Source organism: Schistocerca cancellata, chromosome 2 (genome assembly GCF_023864275.1).
Source record: "Schistocerca cancellata isolate TAMUIC-IGC-003103 chromosome 2, iqSchCanc2.1, whole genome shotgun sequence".
NCBI classification, from domain to species: Eukaryota; Metazoa; Arthropoda; class Insecta; order Orthoptera; family Acrididae; genus Schistocerca; species Schistocerca cancellata.
This window is the reverse complement of record NC_064627.1, coordinates 725,934,114-725,955,520: the sequence shown is the minus strand read 5'-3', so window position 1 is coordinate 725,955,520 and position 21,407 is coordinate 725,934,114. Positions and strand designations below refer to the sequence as shown.

The following is a 21,407-nucleotide window of genomic DNA, read 5'->3' as shown; positions in this document are numbered from 1 at the left end:
TGCTGTTTCTTTGCCATTAATTTTCAAATGTTGATACAGCTACGTGAACGCATGCTGTTATGCTGACTGCTGTTTGCCAAACACTACCCTACGTAACCTCTGTTACTATTGCGGTGATACGTATGAATATTGAATGTCATTTAGGATTTAGATACACACCCGAATGATTCAACCATTTATCTTTCTATACCAGACCTAGGATTTCAAGTTTTAGTAGACACCCCCCCCCCCCCCCCCCCGCCACCTCACCTCGCCGCCGATGGACGCTGTAAAAAGAACGCCGACGCATTTTCAATCTAGTCAATTGCCTTCACTAACCAAAGCAATCTGTGCAGTAAGCAAGTACTAGATAAGCAGACCATTAATAGACATAGCCCTTTCATCTTCTCCTTGCGTGTGTGGGGTGGTGTTGTGGTTAAGACACTGGACTCGTAATTTGGAAGCCGCGCGGAGTGGCCGCGCGGTTTGAGGATCCATGTCATGGACTGCGCGGTCCCTCCTGCCAGAGGTTCGGGCCCTCCCTCGGGCACGGGAATGTGTGTTGTTCTTAGCATAAGTTAGTTTAAGTAGTGTGCAGATCTAGGGACCGATGACCTCAGCAGTTTGTCCCTCAGGAATTTACACAAATTTGAACATTTCGCATTTGGGCGGAGTTGGGTTCATATTCTAGTAAGACTTCCCAGATGTAGACTCTAGTCTTTCTAGTAATCATTCGAGAGAAATGCTAGGCTGATACCAATGAAACAGACATGGCTGAATTTCTCACCTGTGCGAACCGTCAATTAGGGCGATTCACAAACAACAACTCAAGTACACATGTTATTCCAAAAACGTTATCGTGGAAGTAGGGGCCAGGAGGTGCTGGTGAAATAACATACACTGCTAAGGTTATCTTTTTATTTTAAAAGGCTTTCTCAGTAATAAATTTTTAATCTGGCGTTAAAAGAAACCATTTCAAAACAATTTCGAATAGCTGACAAATTTTCTTTATGAAAGGAGATTGCAAGGTATGATGTTAACAACTCCCCAATAATAAGATTTTAACTTGACACACACATATATAAGACAACAATTTAAAAAAAGCTCTTTTAAATAGCTGGCAAATTTTCCCTATGTAAAGGATATCGCAAGGTATGACGTTAACAACTTCCCAATAATAACATTTTAAACTTGTTGTACCTATAAGAGAACAATTCCTTCAACAACAAAGAAACCTTTAAGTAGCTAGTTTGTACTAAAGCTAAAATAGTTGTCTCTCGCCAGTTACATAACTTATATTACATCTATCAGTTGTTACAGGATAAACGCGAATAAGCCGGCACACAAACCTTCACGTTAAAGGCAGTTCCCAAAAAAAAATTCCTTAGCTCGGTTAGGGAGTGACACGTGTAAAAGGGCCCAAATCACAATAGGAAGAATAAGTATTGATGGTCTACAGGGCCACAGCAGGTCCCAAAACTTCCATTACAAGCCACCACCTCCCGGAGTTACCCAAAACCAGAAGAGGTAGCAAGGGCGGTGCCTGAACAGACTCTGAACCACAGAGACACGCGACACCGACCCTAAATCACCCAATCGAGGTGTCAATGAAACGGCCCGACCAAAAAGCAACTACCACATTCCCGCGGACAGGCAAACGAAAACTATGATGGGACGACCGCAACAAAACCACTGGTGAAGAAACTCATACACTCATACACTTCAGTAGAACTTGAAAACCTTCTGTAACTCTGTTACATAACAACAGCACTTAACTTCTCACACTCAACCACAGCGCCGGGAACTCGTTGCACTTCCAAATGCTCGTCAGAGCCAACCGCTGCCAGTGGTTTCAACGGCCGATAAGAAGACATACGGTCACACGCGCTGATCTCCTCCACCACGGCTTCTAAGCTTCATAAGCCACGTACATGCGGGTAAGGCAGACTTAGCCCCTGACAGCCAAGAGGTTGGGAAAATCATATGGCGAGCAGTTGACGACCAACAACAGCGCCCCGCTCGCGCCACCTCCCCTCTCGGTCACCGACCAGTACATACTGCCTAGATCGTCACGCAACCGTACACTTGATCCACCTCCCGCCAGAGGGCGGTAGCGATCCAAAAAGAGCGCCAAACCGAAAGCGCCAGCGCAAACACTAGACGCGAAGCAAAAGCACTCCGCCTGGCGCGCTTTTCGAAGAGCCGGACACAACTACGGCTCACTGTGTATCTGTAATAAATACTCGCTCTGTTGAAAGCGTTGTTGACTAGCGATAACAACTAATATTCCATCGCTCCAGATTCTTTTTTTAAATACGAGGGGTACTGATAACGACAATGGACATAATAGATATACTGTGACATGTGTTAATCCCGGCACCGTTGTCTATTGAACAAGCTGTAGAACCAGCAATGCAAATAATTCCTACCACAGAATGAATATTTTGAAATCATTCTCCATGTACGTATGATTCTACAAAACTGACTGAACACAGGCAAACGAATTTATTTCTGAATTCGCAAATCTGTCCGTAGCAGAAACGTCAGCTCTGAAAATGTGGCTGAACGAAGGTGCTTTGTTAAGCGTAGGATATTCGTTTCCCAACAGCAATTGAAAATTATGTACTCCTAACATCTTACTCAACTCATATGCATCGAATTGTTTAGAAATGCAGCCACCGTCTTGATACCTTCCAAGAAATTCTTAAGAGAGTGCGTGGCATGGCCAGTCTTTTTGGAACGTTCTTCCCACTGGTGCGAGAATATCGATGGGAGGAATATCATTTCGTTAAGACTCTACAAAGTTCACTTAAATCCACACATAAGTAGACTGATCAAGGAGCTACGGCATGTGAACATTCTCTTCACTAATAGCGGCCTCCCAATCCGACGACGTGGAGAAAGAAGCGCTGGCGGTACTTCTGCGCAGACTGCGACGTTACGTGGGCCACATCTAGTGTTCTGCAGTGGTCTTAAGTCTGACGTACTGAGCTTAACAACTCTACCTGAAAAAAACGTGAAGCATCTAGAAGACATGACCAGTGTAACTTCGTCCACGTACTCACCAACAGCGAGTGTGTAAATATGTAGATTTGCAATTCTCTCTGAAAGGTGTGCAGCTACCTGAGTGCATTAATGTCGTTCCTCTTTAATGTTGTTATCACGCCGACAGGATATATGAGGAGTATGAACACCTAAAGATGTTCAGCGATCACTTTTAATGCCACTGAGATTCCACATAGGCGCGTGAGACGGCATTATCAGCACCGGAAGGCAGTCTGAAGGGAGCGTCATTGTGGGTCTCTGTTTGGCTCGCCAGTCGAAAAGCGCAGTATCCGGATTTGTAGGAGCTTGAGGTGTGTGAGTGATTTGATGTTGAACTGCATCGAAACGTGACGGCAGCCATACTCTCCATCAAGATTCTGGTCGATCGTGCTTCACCAACGTAAGGCAGTATCGCCGTATTGTGCACCACGACATTTGCGCCTACGAACCAGGAACACGCAGTGAACTCCCTGTAAAATTCTGCGTCATACCGCAGCATTGGTTGGAGACTAGTGACATCTGGGCTATAAAAGAAAAAAAATACAGTCCGATGCGTAGCCTGGCGTTAACACCACCAAACAAACGGCTCCGTTGGGAGTGGTCGTGACCTGGAAATACTGACTGTTAGTGTATGGCCTTGCATTGCGTTCAGTGACGAAGATCGTTTCTAACTATCCCGAACGACACTCGTCGGCGAGTATGCTGTCAAATGGTGTAGAGGTCCTTGTGTTGCCTGACATGCGACAGCATGTCTTTTGACATTTTCCACTCACATAGCACGTGCCTGTACGAGATGACTTGCTGTTGCGGTACTCCTTTGGCCAGGAAGATCCGCAGACATCTCCTCGATGTGTGGAGCCAGCTTGGACATCAGCTCCGTGCCAGAGGTAGTGCGAAGGATGCAAAGGACAACTTAAAATATTGGTGGGATAGCTTGGTCCAACCGAATCAGCGCATGCACTAGACGGAGAGCAACGTCATATTGATAAGTGCTATCATACTGCCAAGTCTTTTATAAATTTGACTCGAAGTCGTGATCAAGTATCATCTCAACCTGCAAAGTTTCGTTTCATTTCCTGCTCCCCTTTTAACTGCTTCGGTTTGTCAGGCTGTGCAGTTACTCATAGCTGGCAGTTCTACAAAGAATCTTCCTCAGATGATACTATTACGAGCATTGCTGAGACTGCGTACTAAGCTTGAGCTTCTATCTTAGATTGCCGCTACGTCATTTTTTTCTGTTGCAAATTTTGTATCTGTAGGACAAATCCCACCACGAAAGAAAACGTGAAAATAAATTCGGTTTCACTGACGTATTTCCAACTTCAAGTAAAATTTATCTGGACACCATTATAGCACTAACAATGACGTGGGACACGCTGTTTCCCTTTTATTACGATCTCAGGATATCAAGTTCTTTTCAAGTTGCTTTTTAAATTTTCATCAGACGCATGGGTCGGTATTCTGGTCACTGTATTTTTACTTGTTCAATAAACATCATGAAATATTGTATGTATGTAACACATTTACTGAACTATTTTCGTGTGTATCCAGTTTCCTTTTGTTACAGTAGAGCATCAGTTATCAGAAACAGTTTTGGACGGGGGTTATCGGATAACTGATATTTTGGATAACCGATCGTTTACTGAAACATGTTGTACCAATGCTACGAAACAGATATACTACGTTAAACACAATAGTATAAACATACATTGCGTGTCACATTTTATAATTAACACAACTGAATTCACAGCATAGCTTGAAAAGTTCAATACTGCTGTTACGGTACAATTTAAGAAAATAATTCGAAAATATGTTTTTGTTTCAAAGTTGAGAATATTCTCTTTTTGCGCTAAATGTCGAAAAACCTTTTAAAGACAGTGTGAGTCATATTACTCATTTTGTTATGAGCACTTCGTAGTTTTCTCATGGCTGTGAAGTGGTTCCTCGCAGGATGATCCCTTTTTATCACAGACGTTCGCACTGGTCTTGGTACCCGACGACAAGGAATTATTTCATCGTCTGTAAATACTTGATTGCAAGTCATCATCTTCTTCCAGACTGTCTTGAATGATTTCGAGATTGCAAGATAATGCTTTTTTAGTTCGAGGACAGGTACAGTGCTACACCATTCTATAGAAATTCTTGTCTCCATCCACGAATTCTGTTAGTTTTTATCTGTGGCATGCAATATTTTTATTCCATTATTGCAGGGGGAATATGTAGGCTTCTCTGATGCGCAAATGTAGCCTGTGTGTTCCAATAACGTTTCCCCATACCATAGCAGCGATGTGTAATTTGGTTCCCTTCTATCCATGCGCTGACGATCGTGAGAAATTATCGATTTATTTCTTGTCCTTGAGTACATGCCGGTATTAACCATGTGTTAACTGTGGTTTCTTAAATACGATTTCTTGACATTTTCATTGTTTTCATGTGCAAACTTCCACCTTCATTGTCAAGTACACACACAAATTTGGTAATGGGATCAATGCCCGAATTTGATACATTTCCAACTCCATATTCCGAGCTAACTTGTTCCACTAACATTTGTTTACCTGGCCTACTACTTTAAGTTTATAGGAAAAACTAAGAACGAAGAGTTCAGTTTTCGTTACCATTGCTAACTGCATAAAAACAGCATTACCGGCCAGAAACATAGGTTCAGACGTCAACGCAGGATACACATAATGGCGATTTGTACTGAGGGAGAAACTGCAGAGCCGACGAGCTCAGCGCCAGCAGAGCTTATGCATGGAACTCCTATAAATCTGAACATGACGACAAGAACGTAATCGGTCAACAAATATGTGGTGTGCGTACTGTAAGACCTTCAGTACACACACCATCAGAGTATTTGACTTGTCGCTCTAACGAAGTAGGCGATTGTCAGCAATATGTCTCGTGGTCTTAACGTGGCATGTTCACCTGCTGCCGTTAGGTCAGACGATAGAAATGCCACTTGCACGCATAGAGTAGCAGATTGACGGTGACCAACTTCAAACAGAACATGATTAATTTTCACACACATCTGTTAAAATGATAAAAATCATAGACATTACGTAACTTGATTCTGGATGCTGTTTACAATTGACAATCTGAAGCTCCTTGGTCTTCGTACGTTAATCTTATTCTCACATGTCTCTGACACTTTACAGGAATATGATAATCTTATTAGGCGCAGACTGAAACTTGACTATATACTGGTACAGACTAATAAAGACTGGTGCAGACTAATGCAGACTGACTAATCGGAGGTCTGATGATGATGATGATGTTTGGTTTGTGGGGCGCTCAACTGCGTGGTTATCAGCGCCCGAACAATTTCCCAACCTTTACTCAGTCCAATTGCGCCACTTTCCCGGATGGTGATGAAATGATGAGGACAACACAAACACCCAGTCATCTCGAGGCAGGTGAAAATCCCTGACCCCTCCGGGAATCGAACCCGGGACCCCGTGCTCGGGAAGCGAGAACGCTACCGCGAGACCACGAGCGGCGGACAATCGGAGGTCTGTTCACTCGTTATAATACCTCGAGCGTTCAGGTATCACTGCGCGAGTGTGATCCGCGAGGTTCTACGTTAGCAGCAATCTCATTGGCTGCATTACATATTAATACGCGGATCGGCGGAAGCAGAATTTGGTCCGTCTCTAAGACAGCGCCATCTCGTAGTGCGGAGACGGACGAGCGCTGCGCCTGCGCTGTTGTGCGTACGGGGGCGCGCTCTATTGGGAAACTTGTGTACGCGCTGACTACGCGGAACTATGTAAACAACAAAATATTTATGTTCAAAAGTATTCAGACTATTTACGCTCTACTGTACTTTTTTCCTAGACTATGGTTAAGTTCATTTGTGTATCATAAAATGAAGACTTCCACAACCGGATGATTTAGTTGCTGGTTCGTCTTCCGGTATGTAAGGCCATGGTCCATGGAAAACTTTTGTTCGCGCTGCTTTGTACGAAATGTGAGGAACAAAAATGTTTCACAGACCACGACCAGTCAGTCGAGAAGTTTCTTTTGTCTTGTTCCATTGTAATACCTGCCGCAGGACTCCCAGCGTGACGTAAGTATATAGTTAACCAAATCCCGTTTCTTATTGACTCACTTATTGTGCACCAGGACGCCCAGTATCGTACCTGCCATGGATGCCTAATGAGCCTAGCAACGGTAACGGCGACGGCGAGGACTGCGTCGACGTCCGCAATGACGGACTGCTGAACGACGGCAAATGCGGCGGTCTAGAGCCATTCCTCTGCGAGCGCCGTCTTACGGTGGGCGTACCCAATTCCTACACATGGTCCGAGGAAGCAGGGCGCTTCTACAAGGTCCACGAGGAGAAAAAAGTGTATGCGGCGGCAGCCCAAGTTTGCCGTTCCGAGAACGCGACGCTGGCTGTACCTGACACTTGGAGCCGAGGTCTGACGGTGTTGCGTCTCTTGGAGCCGACCTACAATGGCTACCTCTTGGGCTTCAAGGATGAGGCTGTTGAAGGCGACTTCGTTACTGAAACAGGTTGGTACAGATTTTTATTTTTTTTATTTCTCCTGACTACTCCGCAAAACATAACATCCACAGTGGGGGTAATACTGTCGGATCAAATATTACAAAAATAATGCACTAATTATTTCTTGCGCCCGACAATTTTAGACATTGCACTGAGAAGTAGTAAAACTCACTACTACCTTTGTTCTTGGGTCTCTAGAATGCAATATTAGGATTATCTTCCCTGGTTGTCCTCTAACTGCATGATTAACAACCAGTTGCAATTTGAAGCAAAAATACGAAACCAGTCAGAACATTATGACTACCGATCCGCTATCGATATAAACCTGTCTAGGAGATAGCAGCGTCACGTGGAAAGGTGTGACTCCCAGTCAGACACACGCACGGTGCACATAGTATCAATGAGAGTGCTGCAGAATCGGGAAGGCGCGTGATCTGAATTTTGACGGAAGGCAAACTGCGATGGTCCGGAAACTGCACCACTCATCGGGTGTTCGAGGAGTGCTGTGGTGAGTGTTTTCAACACGTGGCGAAACCAATGTGAAACCACGTCAAGACGTCGTCGAGTTGGGCAGCCACCCCTCATTACAGATGTTGGACGTCGTAGGCTGAACAAACTGCTAAAATCCCGGCGGAGGTTGGAGTCCTCCCTCGGGCATGGGTGTTTGTGTTTGTCCTTAGGATAAATTAGGTTAAGTAGCTTGTAAGCTTAGGGAATGATGACCTTAGCAGTTAAGTCCCGTAAGATTTCACACACATTTGAACATTTAAAACTGGTAAAACAGGACAGGCGGTGAACTGTGGTGAAACTAAATTCAGATTTTTCATACTGGGCGGAGTACAAGTGTGTCTGAACAAGCAGCGTGTTTTAACATTCGTAGCGGTGGACGTCCACAGATGACGACCTATGCTTATGCCATTGTTAACAGCACGACATCGGCAACTACGACTGAAATAGGCAAGCCACCATCGGCACTGGACGTTGGCGCAGTTGCAGAGCGTTGCATGATCTGATGAATCCCGACACTCTCTTCATGATGCCAATGGGAGGGCGCGAATCCGTCGTCTTCCAGGGGAACTATTCCTTGACACCTGTACTGCGAGGTGGAGACAAGCTGGCGGTGGCTTCGTTATACTGATGATAACGGGCAAGTGAAGTTCATGCAAGGCACCATAGGATGCTGAGGAGTATGGTACGCTGGCTGCACACCACGTACAGCCCTTCATGACGATCATATTTCCCGGCGACAGTGGCTTTTTTTAACAAAATAATGCGCAGCATCACAAGACCGGGAGTGTGGTGGAATGGTTCGAGTAGTTCAGTGGCGAATTCCAATTGATGTGCTGGTCTTCCAGCTCGCCAGATTTGAACTCGATTGAGCACATCTTGGATGTGATTGAACGTGGCGTCAGAGCTCACCACCCCCTCTCTGGAGTTTACGGAAATTAAGTGACATGTGTGTGCAGGTATGATGCCATCTCTTTCCAGCGACCTACCAACGCCTCGTTGCTTCAGCGCCACGACGCTGCTGTTATCCCTGCCAAAGGTGGACATACTGATAGGTGGTCGTAATGTTCTGGCTGATCAGTGTACGCTGTAAGTACACTTCTGAAACCTTAGGATCATTGATTTATAGACAGGACGTAAACAGGAATAAACTAGTTTGAGAACGAAAAACTATGAAATATATAATAACGTGACACCAAATAAATGTATAATCATCACAGCATAGCTCAGGAAGGAACTATAAAGAAAGACTACTTCTGGCTGAATTTCTGAAAAGTCAATTGATTCAACAGCATGCTATTCCTCTTTCTGTAGTGATAATACTGTTTCTGGAAAGAACTGAAATACTTTCTTATCAGGTTGTCTAAATACTGCTTGTCATTAATTTTAAGCCGTATTAACTAGACGATAATGTTAAACAACTATCGAAGTATTAATCTAGCTACACATTGTGTTTATTATCCAGAAGACGACGCTCTCTTGTCAATGGAATAAGCTAAAACAGGAAAAGCACTTAATATGAATGATAAGCAATGTTTCATCCTTCTTCGAGTAAACAAAATTGGGTGAAACTTGGCTTCATGAACACAATGTAAGTTAATAGTTAACGAGTTGATTTCGCACTTGCTGAACAGAAATACGAATTTCTGACACTGTAATACATAATTATTTGTATTTTTAATTGTCAGATAGCGCGAATACACATTGGATGGCCAACCTCAGTGATTTATCGTTTTTCTGTTTAGTAACACGGCTTTACACTTCTGATTACAATGTCGTCGCTATCCTCATATTTTTGAGATTACATATCATCTGAAAAATTAATTTGGTGGTTTTCCTAGAAAATGTCCAGCTGTTTTTGCCCATTTTTTGTTTTCTGACAAAAAACACCATTTGTGTAAAATTTTAACTCTGTACAGTAGTAGTGAAATAGTGTATTTCATATAGCCGAACAAACAAGACATTTTACCAAGCATTTTGGAGGTCAAATGAATTTTATCAATAGTGGATGCTGTTGAACTCCATGACTGTTCGTTTATAGGGTGTAGAAAAACCTATTTTGGAGTTTATTCCTGATTGAAGGCAAAAGACAGGAATTTCAAATTCCATGATAATTATTCTCTTCCCCGTAGTGTATTCCTTAACTCATTGAGGTCTGGAAGGGGAAAAAAACAAAATAACAGATAGATGTGGAGCGGCTAGTCCTGATCCTTCGCATTGGAATGAAAAATGCTTAAGGCCAATCAGAGTACTTTTTTTTTATTGCAACCCTAAGAGGTTCCCAAACGGAGTCTTAGCTGTCGCACAACGAAACGCTGTGGGTGGCTAAATAGAGCCGGGAGCTCTACAAAGTCTCGCTCTCCCACTTGTGCAGGAAATGAAATCAAAGTATATGGTTCTGTACAAATTGTAACTTGCTTAATATTTGCTGAATTCAATACAATTATGTGCTTTTCAGCGGGTGTGTATATATCTTATACCTTGTAGCTACAAATAGGCCGGATCTTATAGACAACGTCAGTATAGAAACGGGGATTAGCGATAATGTGTCATTATAGCAACTATTGTTGCGGAAGTTAATGAATCAGTTAAGTGTTTCTGCTACAAAAAGTAGATAAGCAGTTGTTATCATCTCAATTGGACAGTGAAATGAGATCACTTAGTTCGAGCCGGCCGGTGTGGCCAAGCGGTTAAAGGCGCTACAGTCTGGAACCGCGTGACCTCTACGGTCGCAGGTTCGAATCCTGCCTCGGGACTGGATGTGTGTGATGTCCTTAGGTTAGTTAGGTTTAAGTAGTTCTAAGTTCTAGGGGACTGATGACCTTAGAAGTTAAGTCCCATAGAGCTCAGAGCCATTTGAACTTTGTTCGAGTAAAATGGACGTAGAAGAATTATGGGTAAAACTTTAAGAAGATTGTATATTGTGCTCTTGAGGATAATGTGCCTAGTAAGTGGATTAAGGACAGAAAACTCCCACCATGGTTTAATTACGGGATTCGGAAAATGCTGAGGAAACAGAAGTCGTTGGACTCTTGCTTCAAAAGAGAACGCTCAAATGACGACAAGCAACGGTTAGTAGAGATTCGTGCATCTGTGAACAGATCTATGCGTAAAGAATACATCATACCTTAGCAAATGACGTAACAGAGAACCCGAGAAAATCCTGGTCCTATGCAAAATGGCTAAGTGTGACTTGTTGATCAGTCTGGTGTGGCAGTTGAAGATAGCAAATCGAAAGCCGAAGTTTTAAATTTCACGTTCAAGCAATCGTTCATGCAAGAGGATCGTACAAACATACCGTCGTTCGACCATCGAACAGACTCAGCTGCGGACGACATGGTAATAAGCGTCTCGGGCGTAGAGAAACAACTGTAGGAGTTGAAAACAAATATGTAACCAGATACGGATGGAATCCCAAATCAATTTTCGAAGAGTACTCTACGGCATTGACTCTTTATTTAGCTTGCATTTATCGGGAATCTTTCGCCCAGCGCAATATCCCAAGCGACTGGTAAAGAGAGCAGTTGACTCTTGTCTATAAGAAGTGCAAAATAACCGAGACGCAAAATTACAGACCAACATCTCTAACTTCGGTTTGCTGCAGAGTCCTTGAACATATTTTCCGTTCGAATACAATAAATATGAATTAGCATGGGTTTAGAAAGCATCGCAGCTTCGAAACTCCGCTTGCCCTTTTCTCACATGATATACTGCGAACTGTCTATGAAGGGTAACAGATAGATTCCATATATCTAGATTTTTGTGTTTGACACGGTGCCCCATTGCAGGCCGTTAAAGAAGACACTAACTTATGGAATACCTTCACAGATAAGTGAGTGGCTCAGAGATTTCTTAAATAATAGAGCCCTGTATGTTGGTCTAGATCAGGGGCGGGCAAACGTTGCACGCGGCTCATGAGCGCACAGCGCTGCACGTGTGCTGCTCGCGTGCAATCGCCGACCGGGGCAGCGGCGGCAGGCGGCAGGTTGCGACAATGTAGTGCCAGGCTAAGCTGCAGACGTTGATGCGAAGGGATCACTACGTAGTGAAACTTGTATTTCAAGAACCGGAAAATGCAGAGCAAAACAAGGAAACGGAGAAGTAGAGATTTGTCATCTTTTAAAAAGTAATGGGAGAATCATTTTTTCTTTGTGCAAAAACGTGAAAATTCGAAATGTTTAATATGTGGCAGTATTCTCGCTGGTCAGCGTAAGTTTAGTATTGAAGGCCATTATAATAAATTTCACAAGGACGAGTACAATTTATTGTCGGATTCTGAGCGGATGGGGAAATTGACTGAGCTTAAGAAGAGCGATCTGCCGATACTAGATGATCTGTCGTAGTTGTTGTTGTCACGAGAGATCTGCGACTCTCATCATGTCTCTCATGTAACAGATTTAACATTTTATGAAGCACTGTTTTCTGTTTTTCAGGACGACAACAATAATAGCCCAGCGGTACGTGCAAGTTATAAGATTGCGCTTAATATAGCGAGAGCTGGAAAACCATTTGCTGAATTAATAAGTCTCGGTTAAGAGCAAACATCAGTGATGAAAATTTACGTAACTGTTTGCGTTTGTCTGAATGTAGAAATTTTGTTCCAGATATGAAACGTGTTGTAAACTCCACCCGTGATAATCAAATAAAACGTATCGTAGGTAATAGGTACTCTTTCAAACTATGACTTCTTTCAAGCACCCCTACTAACCTCATTCTTTCATTCAATAAAGCAAGGTAGGAAACAAAACGCATTAGAGAGGAAGGAGCGGACAGAAGGTATGGTGGGGAGGGGAGATAAACGGGTGGCCAGCTTGCCCCTGCGAACGCGCAGAACACCTGTTAACTGCACGCGTGCAAGTGCACCGCACACGTGCAGGATTCCTGCCCGCCCCTGGTCTAGATGGTGAGTGTTTATCACAGACAATTGTATCGTGAGGAGTGTCCTAGGGAAATGCTACAGGACCGCTGTTACTCTCTACATGCATGAATAATGTGGAGGACAGCGTGGGCAGCAATCTGTGGCTGCATGCTGACGGTGCTGCGGCGCACGGTAAGGTGTCGCAGTTTCTCGTTGGTGTGATGCATGGCAGCTAGCTCTAAATGTACAGGAATGTAAGTTAATGCGGGTGAGTGGGAAGAAGAAACCCGTAATGTTCGGATACAGCATTATTAGTGTCTTGCTTGATACAGTCACGTCGTTGCAATATCTCGGCGTGACGTTGCAAAGCGATATGAAATGGAACGAGCATGTGAGGATTGTGGTAGGAAAGTCGAATGGTCGACTTTGTTCTACCGCGAGAATTTTAGGAAAGAGTGGTTTATCTGTAAAGGAGAGCGCATGTAGGACGCCAGTGCAAGCCAATCTTAAGTTCTGCTCAAGTGTTTGGGATGCGTACTAGGTCGGATTCAAGGAAGACGTCGAAGCAGCTCAGAGATGGGCCGATATATTTGTTACTGGCAAGTTCTAACGCCAAGCAGGTGTTACGGAGAGGCTTCGGGAACTCAAATGGGAATCCCTGGAGAAAAGGCGATATTTTTTTTTTTAGGGATTCTACTGAGAAGATTTAGAGAAACGACATTCGAAGCTGACTGCAGAACGATTCTGCTGTCTCCACCATACATCACGAGTATTTAGAGCTCACCCGAAGGTATAGTCTGCCCCTGTAGTTGAGTGGTCAGAGTGACGGATTGCCGTCCTACGTGCCCGGGTTCGATTCCCGGCTGGGTCGGGGATTTTCTCCGCTCAGGGACTGGATGTTGTGCTGTCTTCATCATCAATTCATCCCCATCCGGCGCGCAGGTCGCCCAATGTGGCGTCGAATGTAATAAGACCTGCACCAAGGCGGCCGGACCTGCTCCGCAATATACCTCCCGGCCAATGACGCCAAACGCTCATTTCCATTTCATCCGAAGGTATAGAGACAGTCTTTTTCCCTCGTTTTATATGCTAGTGGAACAGGAAAGGAAATGACTAGTACTGGTACGGGGTACCGTCCACCACGCGCAGTATGGTGGTTTGCGCAGTAACGATGTACGAGTAGATGTAGATGTTTGAAAAGTGTGACCACATAAATGTGTATCCACAAATAACTCACCAAAGATTCTTTCAGGTGTTGCAGTTTGGATTCAAGATGAAAAGAAGTGACACTTCTTCGATTCCTTTATAGCTTGGTCAGTGAATTATCATGTCTTTGTTTAGTTTGTCTCTTACAAATACATTTTTCTTATTGTAGTAGTTTATTATAGAAATTATTACTGTCAGTACTCCGTGTAGCACGTCAGGAACGCAGATTATGGAATGAGGTCATGGAGTTATGTGTATCTGACCGGAATTTTCCCCATTTTCAAGTGTCTTTGGAGCCGTTTTTGTATGTATTTCAGTCTCTAATATTATTTTATGTGTTTATATAGCTTTGTAGCTACGTTTGTGTTGTGTATTATCTTGTCTTAGTGCGCATGTCTGGTTTATCTTCTCGTATTACTACACTCCTGGAAATTGAAATAAGAACACCGTGAATTCATTGTCCCAGGAAGGGGACACATTCCTGGGGTCAGATACATCACATGATCACACTGACAGAACCACAGGCACATAGACACAGGCAACAGAGCATGCACAATGTCGGCACTAGTACAGTGTATATCCACCTTTCGCAGCAATGCAGGCTGCTATTCTCCCATGGAGACGATCGTAGAGATGCTGGATGTAGTCCTGTGGAACGGCTTGCCATGCCATTTCCACCTGGCGCCTCAGTTGGACCAGCGTTCGTGCTGGACGTGCAGACCGCGTGAGACGACGCTTCATCCAGTCCCAAACATGCTCAATGGGGGACAGATCCGGAGATCTTGCTGGCCAGGGTAGTTGACTTACACCTTCTAGAGCACGTTGGGTGGCACGGGATACATGCGGACGTGCATTGTCCTGTTGGAACAGCATGTTCCCTTGCCGGTCTAGGAATGGTAGAAGGATGGGTTCGATGACGGTTTGGATGTACCGTGCACTATTCAGTGTCCCCTCGACGATCACCAGTGGTGTACGGCCAGTGTAGGAGATCGCTCCCCACACCATGATGCCGGGTGTTGGCCCTGTGTGCCTCGGTCGTATGCAGTCCTGATTGTGGCGCTCACCTGCACGGCGCCAAACACGCATACGACCATCATTGGCACCAAGGCAGAAGCGACTCTCATCGCTGAAGACGACACGTCTCCATTCGTCCCTCCATTCACGCCTGTCGCGACACCACTGGAGGCGGGCTGCACGATGTTGGGGCGTGAGCGGAAGACGGCCTAACGGTGTGCGGGACCGTAGCCCAGCTTCATGGAGACGGTTGCGAATGGTCCTCGCCGATACCCCAGGAGCAACAGTGTCCCTAATTTGCTGGGAAGTGGCGGTGCGGTCCCCTACGGCACTGCGTAGGATCCTACGGTCTTGGCGTGCATCCGTGCGTCGCTGCGGTCCGGTCCCAGGTCGACGGGCACGTGCACCTTCCGCCGACCACTGGCGACAACATCGATGTACTGTGGAGACCTCACGCCCCACGTGTTGAGCAATTCGGCGGTACGTCCACCCGGCCTCCCGCATGCCCACTATACGCCCTCGCTCAAAGTCCGTCGACTGCACATACGGTTCACGTCCACGCTGTCGCGGCATGCTACCAGTGTTAAAGACTGCGGTGGAGCTCCGTATACCACGGCAAACTGGCTGACACTGACGGCGGCGGTGCACAAATGCTGCGCAGCTAGTGCCATTCGACGGCCAACACCGCGGTTGCTGGTGTGTCCGCTGTGCCGTGCGTGTGATCATTGCTTGTACAGCCCTCTCGCAGTGTCCGGAGCAAGTATGGTGGGTCTGACACACCGGTGTCAATGTGTTATTTTTTCCATTTCCAGGAGTGTATATTATGTTCCACTTTCTCTATTATCACGCTGCCACTTACTGTTATTGTTACGTTCGGTCAGGGTGCTAGTCTATACATCCTGTCTCTTGCGTATTCTTCTTGTATTATTACTGAAATAGTGTCCATTGTTCTGTGTAGGTGTGCCCATTGGTCTGGATTCCTGAGCGAGTTGTACAAGTTGTCGTGTATCATACTTTGTCGCCTGGCATTTGTATGCGCAGTGCGGTGTAATCCTACATGATCGGGGAGCCAGTTTCCCTACAAGCACGTTCGAAGTTCAGGCGGTTGTTCATCCGATCTAAGTGCGTCGGATATGTACCATGTGCGGTTAAGAAATGTATCATTCTACGGCTTCGGGTGGCTTGCCTTATCTTTCCCTTGTGTTCGAATCGAAATCTTACACTCTCCGGCGCTTTTCGCATATGTCACACTACCTTTGCTGTATATTAAACCGCCCTATCTTAAGATATGGTTTATCTGTGATACTTTCATCTTATACTTTCTCTTATTTTGTCCCTGAAACGCATCACCGTTCAATATCGCGATGTCGACTGGAAAGACGCCAAAGACTACGCAGAGGACTCAAGAGAGATAGTTACAATGGCTCCTCATAGCTGCAGAAGCACACCTCTATGCCTGAACCTCACAGCAGTCGTCTCCAGCAGCAATTTCTGTGTCAATTTTCTTACCGCGAAGCATATAAAGGAATCAGAAGTTGCATAGAGGTATATTCTTGTGGTGTGTTAGTGGAAGTCTGTAACCTGCAGTTGCCAGTTTCTGTAGCATTTTTCAGCGTGGTCTTCTACTGTTGGTATGTGGGTCTAGAAGAAAAGACCTTTGGTGATCGCAGTTCTCTGGAATCGTGTCACAAGTTTTAGCTTTAAGTGACGTGTGAAGTGTTTTGTCCGGGATAGTCGTCAGTTTAATTTGTGTTGGAGTCCGTCACTGGCTTTCTTCACAAGATGTACTTCGAAGTTGGCCAACACTTCCGCCAGCAGGTGGTCGGCATATTCCAGGATTCCGTCACCGCTGTCAATGCTCCCCACGAGATGTACTAGAGGTTCCGTTGCTACACCCAAGATGATGGGCTTGAGGTGTGGGTGTGCCTTTGCAATTCTTTTGACCCCATCCCGTTTCTCTTCTGGCCACTCAGCAATCGCGTCCCTACAGTAATCCCGGGGGCTGTGGTACAGTGTGGCCGCTATCAGCAGCTCCCTAAGTAGCGCAAATTTCTGAACCCGTCAGAGGTTGTCAAATGCTGCTGCGATGTCTGTCGTTATAAGTTACATATATCTGATCTTTGTTTTCCATTAGGAGGAGAGGTTTATCTGTCGCGCCGTCAATTGATTTGTTTTTCTTTCTAAACTGATTCTGATGCGGGCTAAGCCCCATTAGCTCACGGATGACTGTGGTCCATCGTAAAGAAAGCGTTCCTTGACATTCTGAAGGATTTTCAGTAAGAAAATTCACCGGTATGATTTTGGGTCGTCTGGTTCTTAATCCGTGACTTTCTTGACGATTATTGTATTTGCTGGTTCCAAAATTACGATGTTGTAGGAATTCCACGTCGATGCCATCGGTTTCTCTTTAGTCTTGGTATAGCCTGCGCGACCTCCTCTCACGTAAATGCGCGACTATTTCAATTCACCAGTCAAGCTGTAGTGTACTCTTCTTAGGTTGAAATGTATCTGATGGTCTAGTTATTCATCGTCATCAGGTGTTTTTGCAGTAAATATTCTACAATGCCTCTCTACTTGTTTATACATATATTCCTCTGTCTTCATCCAGTCTGCCTTCTTATTCTCTGGCATTGTTTGCTAGTTGGTAGTATTTTTCAGCTTTTCCTGTTTTTCTTAGGTTTGAGTGTTTGTGTGACCATGGGAGTTTTGAGAGTTTTGATTAATTGTTCGTGGTATTGCTGTCCTTTGTGCCGGTAACGGATATTGTTCTTGGAGGAAGCCATGTGAGTCGAACATCTCTGGAGTAAGCCTACGTTTCTTGGAGAGAAATTACGTCCACACTTGAGTTCCGCCGCTACTTTCGTTAATTCTACGCCTATTTGCATACTTCTTCAGACTTTTTTAAAGTGCACTTTTTTATCACTGTCATTTTCTAAAGATTCGCAGTAACGCGTTGTCTTGGTATGGCAGAAATGAACTTTCAAGTGCGCTTAGATCTTCATACACTTTGTCGAGTTCTGTTTCCTCCGAGCGACCCTTATATGTGTTCCCCATTAGGGCACATAGTTCTGTGATGTAGATATATTGCTCATAATAACATTCTGCTGGGTCAGTTGTGAGGCAACAAATTTTATCACCTTGTGGATGTGTTAATCGCTAGCTTCTAAACAGTCTGGAATCCGTCTTTGTTTCCTAGTTTGTATAGTCACTGGTCTTCTTTTCATTTTCCATGGTCTATAGTGGACCAGTTACGGTTAGCTGCTGTTTTTGTGGTCCCATAGTTTGTTTTGCATTAAGAGGCTAGATGTTGCTGTGTTGCGGTCAGCAGATTCTCATTCTGGAGTAACCAGAATTCTTGAGGGGGTAGATTCGTCATCTGTCTTAGTGACAACTCTTGACATCCATTTATCAGATGTGATCAAATGTCTGCATTTTGCAGAGTCGTATTTCGAGTCATACCCTGTTTTACGTGGTAATGTGTTAGACACATTTAATAGCAACACATTGTTTCTCTCTTGGAAAATCGTCACATGCTGAATTTATACCCTCTACATTTTAAGACATATATTCAAATTTTTATTTTCTCTATCCTGGAACAGAGTCGAATTAATTCTCGTAAAAGACTTTCGCTGCAACTTCGTGTAACATCTATGTCCTTACTTAGAATATAGCCAAAGATGGACACGCGAGGATGTACTCCAGGTTGAAGTGTATCGTTTACCTTAAATATGTATGTAATTTCGACGAACATTGAAATTCTCTTGCGGCGTCGTTGCTTTTACCTTTTAAATTCGACCGTGGCCGCAATATTGTTTCTTACTTGCTCCAGTGTTTTCCGTTTCATACATTTGCTTAATTTAAGCTAACTACGTCGTTACATAGTGACGGTTTTGAGTTTTTACTATCCGTAGAAGTACGAGGCAAATATAAACTGATCTATGAACAAGTATATATATTCCAAATGTTTGCTTGTAGCGGATGCATTTGCACCTACGCATACAAACTTTCCCAAAAATACTTGGTCACAATACTTCACAGGTTCTGCACCATCACTTACCACCTACAATGAAATCTGGGGCCATGTTGGCAAGGAAATTGCTGTTACACATAAATCGATTTAGTAGTATGAACTGAGATAGAATAATAAAAATGTTCCAGTGACTTAGGTTAGCTTTAGTATGGGATAACTACTTCTATATGTTCTTTTCGGACAGGAAAATTAGCTTTACGATCACTTTCGCGCATAATCACGGCTGCGAGTTCATATTTTTACGTTCCAAGTCTCATTAATCACACTTTCAGTCATTTCCAGCCACTACCGTAGTACATGCATTGTTGACACTAGACTGCCACTATTGCAGATATCATTAAGTAGTGTGTCACTTGTCAGAGCGCCAGTGATGAGCTCGAATTATTGCCACAGGACATCGTAGGCGCATACAAGTCAACACGGAGTTTACTATAACTATAAATAAGTTTTCTATTCTTACTTTACATATTACACTCCCCTTGGTATGTTATCCCGTTTTTATTTGAATAATTCGTTAAAAATTGTTTCTGCTGTGAGAAGGCACGTATCCTGTCGTATCTCTAGAGCCCATTCTCTTTTCCTGTCTCTCTCTCTCTCTCTCTCTCTCTCTCTCTCTCTCTCTATCTTTCTCGCTTCATTCGGAAGATGTTCATGAGGCAGTTAGATTTATGTAGTTTCTACTGAGAGTGATGTAGTGTTTACTTTTTACAGGCAGGCACATAAAAGACATGGAATTCCAGCCGTGGGGAGTTAACCAGCCGGACAACAACGACCAAGGGAGGCCCGAGAACTGCCTGTCTCTGCTAGGTATAGGCGCATTAAATGACGTGCGCTGTGATTCGGAACTGCCCTTCATCTGCGAGATAGTGCCCATATGATGCGCTCAGGTTCCCAGAACACAGGTCTGAAGGCGCAAGCGCCGCTCTCCTTCCGTACAACGAATAAAGGAAAGTTACTCGGTAGGCACGGACCTAATCTCCGATATTACTAAACGAGTTGATACACAGACGAACTCGTGTATGTTACATGTGAATAAAGATTTCACTGTAAACAGCAGCAGTTGTCATTTTCCTTTTAACCTAGTGTTTCTGACCTTTATTTATTCCCTCTGACGAGATGATGGTCATCAGTGTTTTCCTTTGAATGAGCAATGGAACTTCATTATTAATTTATGTTTACTTTCTTTTATTTAACAAATTCGTAGAATAAATGGAATGTTAAACTGTCAGGTGCAATCTACGTTCTATTATCCAGACTTTTCTGACTCATATCAGTTATAATGATTTACGTATCTATATACAGTCTCTACTTGCCACAAATAATGGCTACTAAATAAATTCACTTTCAGCTTCCTTTTCATTATTAAGATCCCTTCTTATAGAACTTACATGTCACCACCGATGTTACGTTAAGCATATTTCTGTCAATGTTGTTAATATTTACTACGTGGAGATACGTAAATTATCATTGCCTTGTCTTAATCATGTCTGAAGATCTACTAATCGCATCTCATAAAATTTCCGGACGGTATCCAAACCGATTGTTCGTTGCTGCTTAACAGTTGTGTTGTGTGCCAATTAAAAGTGCTTGAGCGTTAGATGAAGTACTTACTTAGACACTTAGAGAATCCATTTAAGAGTCACACTTGTCGCTGTTCAGCAGTGGTGATAGTTGTTGAGGTAATGTGACGAGTCCTCGACGCTTTCTCTTGCTTTTTTTTTTTATAATGAAAAAGTGCGACGTGCTACCAAACTATTAATTCCTGAGAGTGTATTTTTTGTTCCTATAAAGGCATGTGCAGCAGTACTTATTTCCATTATTTAGTTATTTCAGTCGATTTCATCATTTTGGTGAGCTAGATTTACCATAAGGGCATCTGAAAATTTATTTATGCACTACAGCGATTTTGGATAATGTCTAATAAGTGACAAAAGGAACATATTTACTTTAAATGCACAAATTCTGTATAGGGGAGGGATACAAATCTCAATTCATAGCCGGCAACGGCGCTTAACATTGACAAAACATGTAATAACCAGTTCTTGGAACCATCGCTTAATTAAAAAAAAACTATTCAGAAAACTCTTGTAAGAAGATATTCACTTCTCCAATCCTTATTATTCAATTTCTAAATAACCAAATCTCCGCACCTAAGATAAAGGATTTCCCCAGTCAAGAAAGTCTTTTGGATATTATCGTGCACAAATCGAGATTTTCCAGTCCAGCCCGACTGCAAGATAGCAGTTTCACCAAGTAACAAC

At 43.8% G+C, this 21,407-nt stretch overlaps 1 protein-coding gene across 1 annotated transcript in view; it reads left to right on the top strand.

The window, feature by feature from the left end:
- LOC126162524 (macrophage mannose receptor 1-like) overlaps positions 1–20,178 on the top strand; it is a 163,707-nt gene extending 143,529 nt beyond the window's left edge. Inside the window, exons 5-6 of the mRNA XM_049919096.1 lie at positions 7,147–7,539; positions 19,858–20,178. Of these exons, the coding sequence (XP_049775053.1) occupies positions 7,147–7,539; positions 19,858–20,024 (560 nt within the window). The 3' untranslated portion in view covers positions 20,025–20,178. The remainder of the gene's footprint in view (positions 1–7,146; positions 7,540–19,857) is intronic.
- The last annotated feature ends 1,229 nt before the right edge of the window (positions 20,179–21,407 follow it).